Source organism: Stegodyphus dumicola, chromosome 5 (genome assembly GCF_044657685.1).
Source record: "Stegodyphus dumicola isolate Sdum_Otavi_A_Nest chromosome 5, ASM4465768v1".
Lineage (NCBI taxonomy): Eukaryota > Metazoa > Arthropoda > Arachnida > Araneae > Eresidae > Stegodyphus > Stegodyphus dumicola.
In genome coordinates this window covers 234,177,291-234,195,335 of record NC_140772.1, presented here as the reverse complement: position 1 = coordinate 234,195,335, position 18,045 = coordinate 234,177,291, and the positions used below count along the sequence as shown (strand labels likewise).

General features: G+C 33.0%; 1 protein-coding gene and 1 non-coding gene across 4 annotated transcripts in view; one reads left to right on the top strand and one right to left on the bottom strand.

Moving 5' to 3' along the window:
* LOC118185111 (uncharacterized) overlaps window positions 1–9,188 on the top strand; it is a 243,667-nt gene extending 234,479 nt beyond the window's left edge. For all 3 annotated transcript variants that reach the window (XM_035354918.2, XM_035354915.2, XM_085817782.1), the window contains exon 7: window positions 6,598–9,188. In XM_035354918.2, coding sequence (XP_035210809.1) covers window positions 6,598–6,789 — 192 coding nt within the window. In that variant the 3' untranslated portion in view covers window positions 6,790–9,188. The remainder of the gene's footprint in view (window positions 1–6,597) is intronic.
* TRNAE-UUC (transfer RNA glutamic acid (anticodon UUC)) lies at window positions 1,667–1,738 on the bottom strand. The gene has a single exon. It is a non-coding gene; the product is annotated as a tRNA-Glu (tRNA).
* Window positions 9,189–18,045: the final 8,857 nt, after the last annotated feature.

The window sequence follows — 18,045 nt, the reverse complement described above, 5'->3', positions numbered from 1 at the left end:
GAACAGCTGCAATTCGCTATGGCATGGATGGTACAAGTTCTTGCTAGATGACTGGACATAGGTTGTACCAAATGTCTAAGCAGCGCACACGCAAAGTCGAGATATTCCAGTATGGTAGGATTTGAGCTCTGAACTGCCCCATATAGTACACTTAATTGCTGTGACGCTACAGGGATGTTCCAATGTTGCGTTTTCGTCACATTGCATTTGTGACCACGATACAACGCTATAGAGATGTCATATTGTGATGTGGATGTAAATGGCGCACGAATGTTAAATACACGTCGCATCAAACATTTAATGTGACCACAAGTCTCCTTCACCCTGACCTTTCTTGACCTTGTTCACGCAATTCTTCTTTAATGGAAGGTATTTTTAGCACTGACCTTCCACTCCTCCCCCCCCGAATCATTGTAAGACGTTTCAAGAAACCTTTGGAAATAAATTATTTTTTATGCTAATGGTTGGCGATTTCAGCTATTTCTTTTTCATTAAAAATATTGATAGTTCATAGCGTGTTTTTACTTGATGTGATGCTAGATTGTGGAACTATTGTGTTCCAGAATGTGTATACGTTCATTTCAGAAAAAATATGTAATAATTGGCAATGTGGTCTGTGTAAATTAAATTCGTATCATAGATTTCATAGCAATCAACGAGAAAATCTATGCGCCTTGCGTGCGTTCCCTTAACTGATCTAGTAACAGCGTTTAGACCTTATCTATTTCGATAACGTAGGAATGACAATTTGTACTGATGACGAAAAAGTTATATACATATTAATATCTAATACTTCTGACAAATTACTATTTAAGTTTTAATAATAAGTAAATATCTCTGAGTTAAAATGGAATGTTTTCATATTATTTTTCATTTTATCAACTTGTTTTATTAGCACAAAAGTTACTAGCCCAGAAGGGCTATTAATTTCGTTTTGGCATTTTGCGTTGATTCACTATAAGCGATGAATCACTTTTCAAATTGTTGCCACCCAAAATTAGAGCCCTGTATTATATTTAAAGAAATTAAATAATGAAGAATCTGCATGAATGTAGGTATGTTTCTCGCATTGTGGTAAAACGACCGTACCTAGTGCCATCCAATTTTGAAGAACATGCGTCTCCACCTGAATATGGGCATCTGGAAGCCCAAATTTGAAATTTCGAATTTGTTTATTATCTATTTCATATTTTGTAAAGCATTTATGAGTTTGTGATTAAGAAACTCGATGATTTCAAAGCGAACAATGGCAACACTGATCGGGGGGAATCATTTTTATATCCAGTACTCCAGACTATGTATCGAAAATTCCAAAGATATGCTCTTTTAAATATTTTGTGATACTGCTGTTGAATTGAATTTTATGGTTTAAGTGCGAAGAACATGACATTTAATACGTAAAGGTAACACACAAAACGTTAAAAAACGCTCCTTTCGACGTAATATAAAATCTGAAATATTGCGGTTTTTATTTTTTGAGTCTCAGTGCTAGTTTTCTGGTTCCCGGAACATGAATTTGAATAATAGGGCATTTTCCAGGAACAGTGCTATGCGAGATTTACCTGTACGCCGTTATTTATAGAATTGTTATAGATTTGCCATGACATTCATATTTCATATATAAAAGACATTAATTATTTTTTTTAAATGAAAGAAAATAAAAGCCTTCCCATGCCGGGAATCGAACCCGGGCCGCCTGGGTGAAAGCCAGGAATCCTAACCACTAGACCACATGGGATCTGCAGATTCATCACTTAATAATATTGAAATATAAAAGTCACTAAATTTTCGTTAAGTTTTATGTTTTTATTTCTGTTGTCTTCATTTAAAATCAAAACTTATATGTGGATCATTACTATCACGTATCGTTACATGCAAAAGATTTTTATCCTAAGTACATGTCTTTTATATTTTTACCCTTTGTAAGACTTCATTTCGGTAGGGTTCTAAAAGGATTACTGAATTAAAATTTAATAATAATTTTAATTTTACTTAAAAATTTAAGTAATTAAGTTTTAAATGTATTTGGTAACCGTTCATCTTCATGAATCATTACAGCGATCAGCAGTTTTAGGTGATTTTGCGTGATTAAAGGCAAAATAGCGTCGCTAAACAGTCGAAATAATAAAAAGGGTTGAGAATTTTTATTTCTTGTTCGTGCTGCCATCTGTTGGTTAGCAAATTAATAAATGTTGAAATAGAAAAATTAAAAAGTCCAGAACTGTATCATTTAATAATTAAAAATAATATAAGAATGTACATAATTATCAATAATTGATTAGTAATTTTAAACAAATGTGTTAACAAGTATTGGTAAAATTATATGAAAACATTAAAATCTGAAGACGAAGTTTAATAAATTTATTTCAAATTAAGCAAAATTTTAAAAATATGTAGAGAAATAATACAACCAAAAGGTTATATGATGTGAATAAACATGCTTTTTCAAAAAGTGTGTGAGAGATGGATATTAGTATGCTAGAAATTTAATTTTATTCATACCAAAAAAACAAAATTAGTTTCACTTGAAAACAAAACTACATCTTTAATGATTTGCTGAATAAGGGAATTAAGAGTTAATCAATTTATAATATCGAATAAAAAGAAATACATAAATATTTAGTTGATAGTAGGATTTAGATTAACTGTGAACTTAGTTATCAAACACTACATATGTCTCTTGTTACGCTCTTGTTCTGCTGTATGTCAAGCTAGTTATGAAAAAAAAATTAATAAGATTTAATAATTAAAAATATTTACTAGGTACTAATATGAATTGGAATTTATTTTTGAGAGGTTTTTTTTTTTTTTTTTTTCTTTTTTCTGAAAACCATTATGTTTTAAAATATAATATCACTCTAAAATTTAATATATATAATCAGGAGATGATATCTTTTCAAGATTAAAAACGTACAGGGTGATCATTTTTAAAGTGACAGTGTTTGGAGCGCCCTGTAGCGTGATCTAATAGCCGAAATGGCACCAAACTTGGTATTTAGACTAATCAAGACATGGGGAAAATGATTCCGTGAAAAAAACTTTTAGTTCTAAAAATCGTCGCTAGGGCATTTTGGGGTGCTGCTGTAACCTCTCACGTTACCGGAACGTGCGTTACTGGTAAAGCTGTATTACATGAATCAATGTAATGCATCCGCAGGTCTTCGCGACTCTCGAACCAGAAAAAAATTACGAAAGGGACCTTTATCGCTGAATGGTCTTAAAAGAAAATGATTAAGAAGTTTGATGAAACGGGGTCACTGACCATTCGCGCTGGGAGAGGACGCAAACCAGTATCAGAAGATGTAATAACTGACGTGGCAACTGCAATTGTCGAAGGATCGCAGGGAACCATTGCTAGTACTAGCAGCGCCCGAGGTGTAGCTCGACAAGTGGACATGAATTTTTCCACGGTATGGAGAATTTTGGATTTTACCCCTACAAAATCAGCCGCTTGCACGTACTGAAACCAAGTGATTATGATAAGCGAGTGACATTCGGTCTATCGTTTCTTGCCAGGGTAGAAATTGATGATGCTTTCCCATGGCACATTCTGTGGGGAGATGAGTGCCATTTTTATCTCAATGGGTCGGTAAACACACAATATAGCCGAATTTGGGCTTCTGAGCAGCCCACACCGTGCACGATATCTTATTAAATTCCCCAAAGGTCACTGTTTGGTGTGGTTTTACAGCCGAATTTGTAATTGGGCCATTCTTTTTTGAGACCATCACTCCGACAGGACCCGAAACGTGCACCATAAATGAAGAAAGGTACCATGAAATGCTGCAAACGATTGTTGTTCCACAACTTCAGCAAAGAAACCGTCTCCAACAGACAATCTTTATGCAGGATCGTGCTCCGCCACACATTAGTAATAAGGTAAAGCAGCTGTTGCGCCAAAACTTCACTGATGATAGAGTCATCCTCACCGGGGAAGTTAATGTAGTAAATAAACATTAATAATTTAACTGTACGATTGTATGTCTTGATGTCCTATTCTTGATTAGTCTAAATACCAAGTTTGGTGCCATTTCGGCTATTAGATCGCGCTTTAGGGCGCTCCAAACACTGTCACTTTAAAAAAGATCACCCTATATTTAACATGAAATTCAGGGCCGTTCCTAGCGAGGCTGCAGAGGTAAAAGTACGCCGGAGGACAAAATCAGGGGCGGCTGGACTCTCGCGATACCTCGCCTAAATATGTAATATCGTAACTTGTCATATGAACTGAAATGGCACCAAACTTGGTATTTAGACTAAACTTGACATGGTATTTAGACTAACAAGACTTGGTATTTAGACTAAACAAACTAAATGACAAACTTGGTATTTAGTTTGTGATATATAAGTACTTAGTAAGTATGAAATAAAAATGCTATTAATCATTGAGCACTTTTTTTTTTTAATTTGGAGGCGGCAATTTTAGGAAAGTACGCGGGCAGCCAATGGCTTAGGAACGGCTCTGATGAAATTACTTGTAAGATAATCTACTAAGAGTGCGGCAATAAAATAATAAAATAAATGGTACACGAGAAGAAACATAAATCAATACCTGGGAGCGAAATAAAGATGTTAATAAATGGTAGATGCACATTCGGTATTACATATTGTGAAATCATTAAAACTTGCATTTCAAGATATTTCAAAACTATACATAAAATATGAAGCATATTCAGATAAATTTTTGTTAAGTACTTGAATGAAAGCACGAGCAATGACATTTAGTAAACAAATAAAATTATCCAAAATCTGTAATTTCAGGTAAACAAAGTTAATAATTGTCAAATTGGGAGAGGAAAACTGAAAAGTTTTTCCCTGCAATTCGAACTCGCAGTCGCTGGCAAGGCAATAAATCAAATCATTGTATTGATAACAAGTCCATAGCCCACAAGGGCTAATTCCTTGCATTGCATTATATTAAATTCCTTATATTGCATTAAATTAAATTCCTTACGTTGCATTAAATTAAATTCCTTACATTGCATTAAATTAAATTCCTTAGTGTAAATGGGGCCAGTTCGGCCCAAGTTTCGAATTCCGCGAAGGGGCTGGCTGCATGGGCGTTTTCGTGGTTTTCCCCATGTGTAACGTGTATACGAGCCAGTTTGCCTTAGAAAGTCCTCCACGAAGGCATCCCTCCCTTTAGGCAGATAGCCCTCGTGTGCTTTGCCATAATTAAATAATCCAATCCAATCGAACGCCGATAAAGCAATCTTCAGCTCTAGGTTTCAGTTCCAGTTCAAGCTGTATGCCGCGATTAACTAGTATGAACTACCTGTGTTCCTGCTCAGTGAAGGTATGTACACTAAGGCGATGAAATATAAAAAAAAGTCCAGCATTACAGGGTCGTAGCTAGAGTTTTCAGCGCCCAGGGGCAACTGAAGATTTAGCGCCCCCTACTGCTTGCCAAGGATGGAAAACATTTAATTCTAAAATGTTGTAACATCAGTTTGGCGCCCCTTGGATTCTGCGCCCGGGGACAGATGCCCCCTTGCCCCCCTCTAGCTACTCCCCTGCAGCATTAAAATTTAAAAGGAATCATGAGATATAAAAGGGGCCGTATTAAGACGAAACTTACTTGAGATGTGGCGCCATCTAGTAAGGTCTGGAACAATTATTCACAGTAGTTTGTTAGAAATAGATGAAAAATTAAAATTAAATGTTCAGCTCTTCGATCAGTTTAATAAACTGCAGGGAAAGCTGTGGTTTTTCTTCTTGTGAATTCATATTTTTAAGAATCAAAATTTGCAAATTTGGATGTCATTTTGACGTGCCTTGAAGGATCTGTTGATTGAGTTACAATAATTCGAAGAAATAAGTATAAATGAAATGCGATAAATAATATATACAATTTAATAGGTGAACAAAGGAAGTCATGAGGTATTTATATTCGATTTTTTTATCTTAAAAGTTTATGTTTTTTAATTCAGAAAATGAAATAAAACTCTTCTTCAGTCTCTAAAAGTGTAATGTAAAGTTTTCAGATTACAAGTTAATTTTTATGCACCTTTTAAATTTTAAGGTTTACGATACAGCTGTTCCTATTTTCAGTTTTACATCTGGTAAACATTATAAATTCACACTGAGAAATCCTTATACTTAAATTTATTTACTTTTCAACTGGTAGTATGCTAGTAAAACTTTAACTGTGTCTTCTTTACTAAGTAACAGAGTCAACTCCTTAAAAAACAATACTCGTTTTGATAATTCTTTATTCTTTTTACAGAGAGGCTGAAAAGATTTCGTCCGTTGAAAAGTGTTCTTCTTTCGCAAATTTTAACATCTTGCATTTGATTGTGATTCCAGATGAGCTTACAAATGCTGTAATGGTTTGCGCGCGTCACAAAAAGTGTGCAAAACAAAAGAAACATTTTTGTGTGCAAAAGGTTGTGCCCACTTTTGTGATCATAAAGCAAACAAACACTTTTGTGTGCAAAAAGTGTGTGTGTTCTCATAAAGTACAAAGTGTACAAAAAGTGTGTGTGTGTTCTTACAAAAAGTGTGCAAAATGTTTATTTTTTATATGAAATACACATCAAGTGTGATCTATTACAAAACAATCCGTTGAAAATTAAACTGGTACGTTCTTTGCTTTAGGTATGGCACATGTGTCCGGGAGGCAATCTCTCTCCACGTCACAGTTTCCTCTGCCCTAATGGTACCATCTTCAACCAGAAGAAGAGAATCTGCGATTGGTGGTACAATGTGGACTGTCGAAAGCATTCGAGGAAAATCAGGTCCTACTCTGTCGAATTCCCTGAAGACGAAATAGTAGAGGAGCTGGAATAAAGTCTTGAAACATGCATCAATGATTTTACCAGAGCCAAGCTGCTCCACTATGGACTTTCATTCTTCCACCAGGCGCAAAAGGACTCGTCTTATACTAAACAAACAAACACGTTGGTAAATGGTGCATCAGTAATGTACTGCTATTAATCGCTCTTAAGAGAGGTGTGGGTATGATTAGAGAACAGGCAGCATTCAGAACATGTGCATGAGGATATTATCGGGATTGTGTTTCATTTTATCGTCATGGGCGAGCTTGTTTCCAGTTCAAACAACTTATTTTGTCAGTATGCTCTCACAAAAGTTACATGCTTTTGAAATTGAATATTACACTTCAATATGTACTCATGTTTAACTAAGATGTAATTATTTAGTAAAAAAGTCCAGCATTGAAATTTAGATATAAAAGGAGGCTGAAAACATGCCTCCTTTTATAAAAACATGGCCTGCAAAGAAAATCATGAATTTAATGAGACCAACCTTACTGAGAGGTGGCGCCATCTAGTACGTTGGAGGAGAGGAAATCAATTTGTTGACTGTCAGTCGGTTAAATGTTTCTAAGATACCCTTTTAGCCTCATTACTTTTAATTTGCATACCAAAGTAAACAAACTGGAGTCATCAAAAATGTAATTTTAATATTGCGTAAAAAACTGATTTTTATATGAAATAATTCCCGTATCGGCCGAAATATAAGACAATCTCTTAAATTTTGGTGTTTTTTTAAAGAGTATGTGCATGAGTTTAATATGCTTAAAATATCTTCTACAAGAAAAATAATTAAATAGCCCAGATAAAGAAACTAAGTAAATTTACTGAAGTTTCAGACGATTTGGGTCTCCTGTGGAGGTAGTTGTCTTAGACATGACAAAAGAAACCTAAGATTTATTGCAGCTTTCTACAATGCGATAAAGCAAAATATGGTACTTTCTGATTATCCGTAATTTCTATTGCGACAGAAATACTGTCTTTTTGGTACATTTTAGACCCAATAATAAACTACCTATGCACTTCGGTGCTTCTATTTATTATTATTTATGAACAGAACGGTACCTACGAGCTGTAAATGTATCCAAATAAGTATTTTTCTCCTATTCTGAGATACTTTTCATGCGAGTGCGGGCAATCAGAAAGTAAACGAGAGATCAATGCAAAGAGTATCTTCGAAATAGCTAATTTGTTACACATTACCAAATGAAAAAAATAGGATAGGAATATGACACAATAGTACAAGAATATGATGAACGACTTGAAGATTGCAAGACATGTTATACCAGGCTGTAAAAAATATATAATTTAACTTTACTTTCGATTTGAAAATATTTGCTTTTAGAACTTAGAATTTGAAACTCAACTCTTCGTAGATTTATTGAGTGCATGAAATATTTTGATTAAATTTTTGGTTGTCATATTGATGGAATTTGCCATATTAGGTTTTAGAGAATAATATTATGCTTAGGATATTCATTTATATTCTCATAACACGTTCGGAGCTGGTCCCCAGAGGTTTCGTTTTAATGTAAAGGGTTAAATTATAATTTCTTTCCAAATGCTAGGCCAACTTAATTTATAGAAGTTGATGAAAGTTTTTAGTTGATGAAAGCCTTCCTCAGATGAGCACTTTAAGTTAAATTTTATCTTCTTATATCCAAGCGAATACGGTTACACTTCGCGCCTTGTTTTTTAACCTGCAGCCGAACCTCGGTTAACGGACACTCCATTAACAGACAGGCCTAAATCAAGAAGCCATTCCATTAACAATCCATTAACAGACAGTCCTAACTCAGACAGATATTCCATTAACAATCCATTAACAGACAGTTCACTAACTGACAATTCATTAACAGACAGTCCTAAATCAGACAGACATTCCATTAACAGACAGTTCACTAATAGACAATCTATTAACAGATAGTCCTAAATCAGATAGACAATCCATTAACAATTCATTAGCAGACAGTTCACTAACAGACAATCCATTAACAGACAGTCCTAAATCAGACGGACAGTTCATTAACTGGCAATCCATTAACAGACAGTCCTCAATCAGACAGACATTCCATTCACAGACAGTTCACTAAATGAAAATCCATTAATGGACAGTCCTGCTTGACATAACGCTTAATTAATATATTTCTCTACCTATTTACTAGCCCAAAGTTCCAATTCACAATTCTTTTAATTTATGACAGAATATCCGTTTTTAAGCTCGGGAATGCATGGCTTTCAACAAAACTCCACCAGAACTATTACTGTACAACGAACAACACTGTTCATTGTGGATATTGTTTTCCTCAACTTAATTTATAGAAGTTGATGAAAGTTTTTAGCACAACTGTAAATACACTTTGTTTGTTATAATCTTTATTAATGTTTTTGAATAAAATATTTTATTGATGCCTATGTTGATTCTTGTTTGCATTTAATTCACAAACAATTCTTTCATTAAATAATCTTAATTAGTGTTTTACCTAAATTTATAGGATCTTACTCTCTTTGGCCACATAAACTAATCCAGATCCTACTAATGAACCTGGAGATTTCCTGCACAGGCGTGAAATAATACCAGCTGAGAAGAAAGGGCGAAAATAATCCTTTATTATTTTCAACTATGAACAGAAAAAGACACGTACTTCCTGCTTTATTATAACACCGACAACTTCCGGTGCAAACTAAGAATTCGTAACACAATAAATCCAAATCGAGAAGAGTAGTGCTGGTCTAGCTCCTTAAGTTAGGGCTTAACTAGGTGGACTGGACAACCTAACTAATAATTATAGTATTAGTTAGTTTGTAGATAATTATTCAGATGGCCAAAAGGCGTAACAGCAACTCGCGTAATAGCAAGGTCAGAAAAGAAACTTGCGCTGGCTAGAGAAAACACGCTCTGAATAAACTCCAAGATTCACCCGTTTAAATACTCACTCACTTCAATTAACTTTAAATTATTATCGTTTCTGGCGAGGAAATGAAGTTGAGGAATTCAGAAAAGATAAAAATTTAAATAATTGGTTAAATGAACTAAGAGGAAACCCTACAAATTTCCTGCGTACATTTTCCTCCTTTACAGTACTTTAGACATCCCTCGTTGATGAAATTCTTATGATTTAGAGCAGGGTTTCTTAAACTTTTTTCAGTCGCGACCCCTTTTGATCACCGAGATTTTTCGCGACCCCCAGGACCCCATAATATTTACAAAAATTTTGTGGGACGCTATAAGTATTGCGTAAATCCAAGATCACACGTGAATTAAAATGTCATTTTTTCCCTTGTACTGTAATATACTATTGCAGTTTTAGGTCATTAATTTTAATTTATAATTTCAAGACATAAAACAATGTGAAAATTTTAAATAAGTAACAGACGCAATGACAGCTTCACGTGCAATGCAAGGAAAATGAACGTTTATATTATAAAAAAAGAATGCGTCAAAACGTTTTCGTTTCTTTCTTTGTCTGTATTGTCCTATCTTTGTCTTTTCTCAGATATATTGTGTAAAGATATTTGGTAATTGTAATATTATTATAATAAGTTAAAGAAAAGCCTGTATTTTTAAACTATAAAACAACCTAATTATTGTTAGATGGAGGTTAACAGAACTTTTTTTTTTTTTTTTTTGGACAGTTAAGATGAGATTTCCTTTTTAAAAAGTGACATCTCTAAAGAATTGCTGTTCACCCACTTAATACGCCAAGTGGCGATAACTGCACTAAGATTGGAAACCTGTCTTGATATGTGACCAGGGAAAGCTTTTCGTTATAAGGTGCATGAAGGAAGGCTAGTGACGTCAATGATTAGCGTCAGAGCTTATTCGAATTTATTTGAATAAGCTCTCTCGAATTAATTATAAGCTATACAAGCTTCGAATATTTGTGAAAATTAATAATAAATAGGTATATAAGCTTCGAATAAGCTATATAAGCTTCGAATAAGTTATTCGAAAAACTGTAAAAATTAAAATGACTTTCACAGACGATAAATAAAAATAAATATCTCCAGAACTTAATAAAGGGAAAAGAGTTATGCTTTCCGGAATGGCAACTTCAGAAGAATGTGTTATGAATTCTATGTAAAAAACTGTAATGGAGTATTTTGTGTCTGTGCTTTTAAAAAGTCTAAATTTATCAGAGACGGATTTTTATTCATGAGAAGATAGATAAGTTTCATTTTAGTACGGAATGAAACAAAATAAGAAACTTTTACTGGTATCAATATTTTTTTATTCGTATTTATTCGAATTTACGTGGAGAAAACTGAATGGTCATTCGTTAGATGACGAAGTGTTTCGTGCTTCTTTAAAGGATATTATCAACGTCTACACGCCGACTGGAAAAAATTAGAGTAAGTAAAAAATTTTTAGTTTTTATTCAATTTATATTTCTTACCTGCTTGCATAGTGCACTATCTCTTGAGAGTTATGCCTAGGGCACAAAACGTGCCAAACTTGGCGATTTTTGAAATTGCCACAACCAGACGGCTAAACATTTTCACCCGGTGCTGTTTTTTTCTGTACGAGTAAGACAAAAGAATTTCGAATACTGATTAAAATCATAACTTAACAAAATTCTAGTGTACCTGCGGAAAATTTATTTAATTTCGTGAATTTCTGTGCTACAGGAAATTTATAGGGTTATTACTTTAATTAACGAGTTATTATGAGTTAGAACTTCAGTATAACTTCTCTTTTTCAGTTTCCTCACCAGAAATGTAAATCAGTTAGAAAGTATTCAAGATGATGTGTCTGAATTGCAAGACGGAACGTGTTTCTGTCTCTGGAGACCATATTACTAGGTTTCGTCATTTTTGTGATTGTGATTCTTCTACTTCGCGTTATTTCTGCCAAAATTTAATTGTTAGCCCGGTGATAAATTCTAAGCCAGCTTCAGTTAGAGCCAGTTCATAGTCTTAGGTTAACTCTTGAATTTCACCATTACTTTAAGTTACATAGATTGTAATGAGATACATAGATAAACATGAGATATTTTATACTTTTGCAATTTTTATAGATCTTAATGTTTTATTATTTTTCTTTTGAATTTCCCAAAATTTTAATGATAAATTTGTCTTTGAGATATTAAAATGAAATGAAAATATTTCAGATTCCACTGTTTTTTGATTATGTAACCCTATATGAAATCTTTACATTTATTAGAATTATCGTTGCATCCGAAGGACGGGGGGAGAGTCTAGATAACAAGCTTTGCCGAACTAGGAACCATGCCGTAGTTTTGGTACAGAGAAAGCAAATTTTCCGGCAGGCCTCTGAAACGAGTATCATAGTAGCTTAATAATTTCCTCGTATATGTTTCTCCCTTTACATTTCCTTGTACGAAGTAAAAAGGAACTATTGTAATCACGAAAAGTTTCAGGCAGCCTATTTCAACGAAAATATCCATTTTGACCGCTTTCGAATGCAATTTAACGATAGTTTTGCGTGATATCTGTACGTAAGAACAGAATAAAAGACTCTTTTCCTCCAAAAAAATTATAAAACTGCTTTAAAATGAATTCTGCAGAGAATTTTTAGTGGCGTCTGTACGAACGTATATACGTACGTACGTACATACGTATCTCGCATAACTCAAAAACGAGTAGCCTCAGAACGTTGAAATTTTGTATATAGGACTGCAATAACATGTAGATGTGCACCTAGTGTTTTGGTTGCAATCGGCCACGCCAAACTTATATAAATATATTTACATAAAATTAAAATTGAAAAGCTAATAAGTACTGTGCTGTAAGATCTATTTGGTCTTAAAAATAATATTTTTTATATATTTATATATATATACACTCTGTTACCCGGCTCAGTGATCTCAGTTTTTTTTTTTATTCTTATATGTTTGTAAATTGTACATTTTTGCTTTAAGGGGTATCAGAAACCCCTATACCGACAATGTTAAATTGGCCATTTTCGATGTACCTTTTCTCAAAATCTGCTGTAGATACAAGCTTGAAATTTTTTCTGTAATTAAAGTATACCTATTTGATTATACTGAAATGAGCTTTGGAAGCATTTTTAATTTTAGAATAAATTACAGAATATTTTGTTAGGCATAGTAAAATTTAGCACTTTTCTCACACAAGAAAATTTTAAAAAAAATTTTTAGCTCATTTCAGTAAATATTAGGAAACCTAATAAATAAGTCATAAAAAGTTTAGATCCTGTGAGCAGTAGTTCCTGAGAAAAGATACATCGAGTATAAAAAAAAATCACGTTTGGAGAAAAGCGCGTTTTTATGTAAAATTCCTCATTGATCAAAGCAGTAGATGACAAATTAAAACTAGAATTTTTTACAGTTCTAATTTTCATACAGATTAAAGAATGGTATTTTTAGAAAGATAAATGTGTGGAGAATTTGAAAATGCAAAAATCCGAAATCACAATTTTTTGAAAATTTTGGGGTTCTAACACCCCTTAAAAATTATTAAATTATGTTGTTTTTATCTTCCGGTTAAGGTTTTTATGCCTTTAGTAAATCTGTATGCAATATGTTTAGAATTATCAACAATTTTAAAGTTAGTCTTTGAGTTAGTGATGTAAAGTAGTTTAAGGTGCCGTTAAGCCTAATAATTTTTTTGATGGCGGCCAATGCTTGTTTACATTTGAAACAGCATAATAATGGATTTGTTGCCAATCTAGAGAAACTTAGCTTCGCAACAACAAAGATAACGCCTTCATTTATTATTTCGAATTAAATCATGCTTAATCCTTTCTGGAATTTTTTCGAGGAAATAAGTGTTTAAGATTTACTTCGTAATTTTTAATACAGATATTTTGAGTTTTTATGTAATTTTGCCTTGTCGCGAAGTGAGAACTGAATTAATTGAATGAGAAATACTCAATGGCCTGTGAAAAACTGTTTCATTTCTTTTTTTTGCTTTGTTTACTTAATTTTTTTTATACATCGTTCTAGCTTTATTATAGTATTTGAATAGAACATGTGGCAACGATTAGATAATTCTTTGAATGATATAAATTTTGTGCATTCTGAGGTATAATATGAACTAAATATAATACTGTTAAGTGAACCTAGCGCCAGAGTGTCGCTATGGTAAACAAATAGAGTGAATTTTAAAGAATGCATTTATTCTGTTGGGGTTTATGCGCTGTCGGCGAAGTAGATTTAATTCAATCCAATAAGTTTAAATGAAATGCAAGAAAAAATGCGTATAATTTAATATCCTGCACAAGGAAGTCATGTGGTGTACACATCAGATTTTTTTACTGATAAAACCGAGGAGTAAAAATAGTGTGAATAGGTCAATTCAAGGTAGCCAATTCGCCGGAATGCGAGTCTATATGTCGAACTGTTAATGTCCAGCGGCTTTAATAAAATGTTGGAATGGTAGTTTTGATGTACAATATTTTGCCCTCTCGGTGTATATTTTTCGAAGGTGTGCTTAGACCTCTTTTAACTAACTTAACTAACTTAAGGCAAAATTGTATGGCGTTAGTATTAAAAATTTCCTTTCACACTCTCTCAGTGTTAAGCAACTTAAGTCTTCGTCAGAGAGTGAATGCTCTAAAAAATTTAGAATATGTTTAAAGATGTTGATGTTGCTTTAATTATTTGTCATGTAAACAAATAATAATCACAATTTCGAACACCTAGTTAAAACATCTTCACGTTTCCTGCAACTAGAAAAATGAAGGTCCGTTACTTGAGAGCGCTGTATCCAAAATAACATTGCTCGCTGTCAAAACCGATATGGTATGTTCCTTCACATGCGCCCAAATCATGTTTACATCTTTGCGCTTTTGAATTATTTGTTACTTTATTATTCAAATATAGATATAACAGATTACTTTTAGCTATAAATAAATTCCCACGATGCTTATACTTGGCACATGAAATAATATTTTTGCTCTCTCTGCCAACTGGGACGAACACTCACAACTAGATAAATAATACTCACCCGTTCTGAACGTTCAAGTAAAACACCACCATTTTTAAATAGTCTTGCAGGAGTCGCCGAACAAGAATTTGAGCAATCCATTTTAAACATTTACCAAGCGAACAAACCAACTAAAATAGTTCTGCATTCTAAACATTTAGTTACTGTATCTACGTTTTGTGAAATAACTCATCGTCCCTTCCTGTGCTCCGAACACCTAAACATCTCATGCATTCGTAATCGATGATTTAGGTAAGGCATTTAATTAGAACTTTACCTTGTGATTGGCAAGTAAACTCACTTTGCCGACTAGTATTTCGTAGACGGTAGATTCAGTATTCTCGTAGATGTTAGTGAAGGTATTAAAGACTAATTCTTGAGCCATTTTCTATTTTGCAACAGACTCTTAATCGGCATGGATAAAATTTAAAGTATGTGAGAAATTAAACCCTTATAGCAGTGGTTTCAAACTGACGGCCCGATTGCCGTTTGCAGCCCCCGAAACAGTTTTATGCAGTCCGCCAAGACATTTCAATTATGCATTTCTTTCAAATGCGGTATTGCAAAGATTTTATGAATTTAGTTATTTGAAGTTCGAGTTTACATTCAAAAACAAGCATGAGCAACGCGCCGGAATATCCATAAATAGAACTAATTATTTTGCAATGTGATATAAAATCTTATTTGAAGATGCATATTTTATTATCTTTTATTCGGACTCGTCAAAAAATAAAACTCAGTTATGAATTTTTGAGCTAAGAATAATCGCTCTGTTTTAAAATACATTTATATGTGAACAGAGAGTTTTCACAATTGAAAATTAATAAGGAAAGAACACGATTGACCCATGAGCATTTGCAATCTAAGACAATTTCTAGTGATTTCTCTCCGACCTCACTCGAATCAAAACGCTATCAAGTGTCAAGATATAGTAAGAAATAGAGATATTTGTTGTAATTATTTCCATGCAAATATAGGTATTTTTATTTATGCTCCGAAGAAAAATTTAATAAATAAGAAAAAGACACTAGGCTTTTATTATTTAATCTCAAGTCCTACTAGTTAAACTTTCTTTGAAAACTTAGAAGGTCTTCATGATTTGTTTATTTTAAATTTTCAGTTAAAATAAATTTAAAGTGTGGTGGAAGGCAAACCTTCATTGGTTTGCCTTCCACCACACTTTAAATCATGTCATCCGACTAAACAAAAGTTAGCTTCATTTTATTCCTATGTTTTCCGTGCTCTTCAAGTTTGCTCCTTCAAACTAGCCCTTGATGAAGAACTAAATTATTTAAAAGCAATAGCTATTGACAGGGGCTTTCCACCCAACATTATTAATCAAGCAGTTAAAAAATTCTCATCTCAACACTCTAAAAGGCACACTCTTGTTTTAGGAGATTATAAAAATTCTGTTGTCATTCCCTTCTTTCCATCAATTAGCTATAAAGTTGCACATATTTTGCAGAAATTTAACTTTCGGGTTGTTTATTCTCCCATCAATAAAATTCCGAGTTCCATACTCAAGGACCCCATTCCGGATATGAATTCCTGGGGTATTTATAGGATTCCTTGCCAGTGTGGTTTAATTTATATTGGCCAAACTAAGAGAGCCTTAAAATTTCGCGTCAAGGAACATTAGGCATATGTTAGAAAAAAGGAAACACAGAAGTCTTCTGTTGCTCAACATTGTTGGTCCGAAAACCACACTTTCAGTTTTTCTACTGCCAAAATTATTCAAAAAACATCTTCCATTGGAGAACTGGATTTTCTAGAGGCATTTCACATTCATAAAAATCTTTCTGTTCTAGTTAAAGATCCTAATTCCAATCCAAATTTGCCTTCGGCCTTTAAAGAAATTATGTTTTAGTTATGGTTTTGCCAACAGATGGCGCCACTTGCTTATTCTTGTCCAGGCTTTCTTATCTTATCTAATCATTATTTCCTATCTGGTTCATTTGCGGTTTTGCAGCTGAAGATGGTGGTTCGGTAAAACCATCGAAACTAGTCCTGTGAAAATTTTGTAAATGTAACGCTGATTTTTGTTGTTTGACTTTTGAATTAGCGTGTTATTGTGTCTTAATGTTTAGCTGTCAATATATTTGAGTTGCAAAGAAAACCCAGATAAATGGGTACCAAATTTAAAATCCTATTCAAATTATGCTACCAAATTTTAAATTTCAGACAGAAAATAAATATAAATTTGAACTTTTTTCTTGGTTAATTTTATTCTTATTCTCCTTATTAATTATCTATATTTTTATAATGTTTAATAAGCATAATTTTTAAATATTTTAACATAAAATTTAATTTAGTTGGTTAATAATGTTTTTCATTTTAACAAAAAAAAAAAAAAAAAAAAAAGGCAGGAAAAAAAATGTTTGCTTTAAACAACAAAGAAAGAATATCATTGTTTGCATGAGGTGGTGGTGGGGGGAATCGTTCTCCCCTAAAATGGGAATCGAACTTTCCTGACGAGCTTCCAGAATGAGATCTACTATGTTTCAGTGGATAGTATCTAAAAACGATTCTCAACAATTTTTGCATTTATTATACTTGTATTACTAACTATTCAAATAATTAAAAATTAAACTGAACCGCTTAATAAACTCTATGCTTGGAACGGATTTGTATAAGAAACGGGTATTGTACGTACAAAATGAGGGAAGGATGCTGCTGTAGAACTAAATTTCAGCACAAGATGGCAGCACACAAACGAAATTTCCAAATATTCCCATTTGTTCGGAAGAAACATTTTCTTCTCTTAATAAAATGTATTTATGGATTTAAATCATCTACAGAAGTGCAGCTTGAAAATATATATGTAATTTTATTGAAAAGTAAAAAATTGAAGCAAATATTTTGGAAAATGCAAGATTATCAAAATGATACTACTTTCACGTGCTGCCATCTACTGTTGAATAAAAATTTAATTATGTATTATCACCTTCAAAATTTCGTTAAAGAATTAGTAAGCTTTTGTATGTAAGCATATGTGTTTTCTCTAAATTAAAATTTCTATTGAAACAACATAAAATTATTTGATTATGTTCAATATGTCGCATAGAAAACACTGAAAGTCACTAAGAGGAATTTATTTTTCTCTTATGTGTAATAAGTATTTTTTTGGCAGCAATGTTGAGTATAAAATCACTGCTATTCATCCACAAAACTATTCAAACTGCTATTCAAAAGAAACGATGTCTTTTATAAAAATATGCACAAATTCATTAAATTGACAGTAGCTTAGGTGATGGCCACCTATCGAAACTCATTTCCTGCTGATAAAAAATCTTTAATAAACCTAAGAAATTGCCTCCGCACAGAGCTGAGCCACTTTGAAATAAAAATATGTAAAACTTTG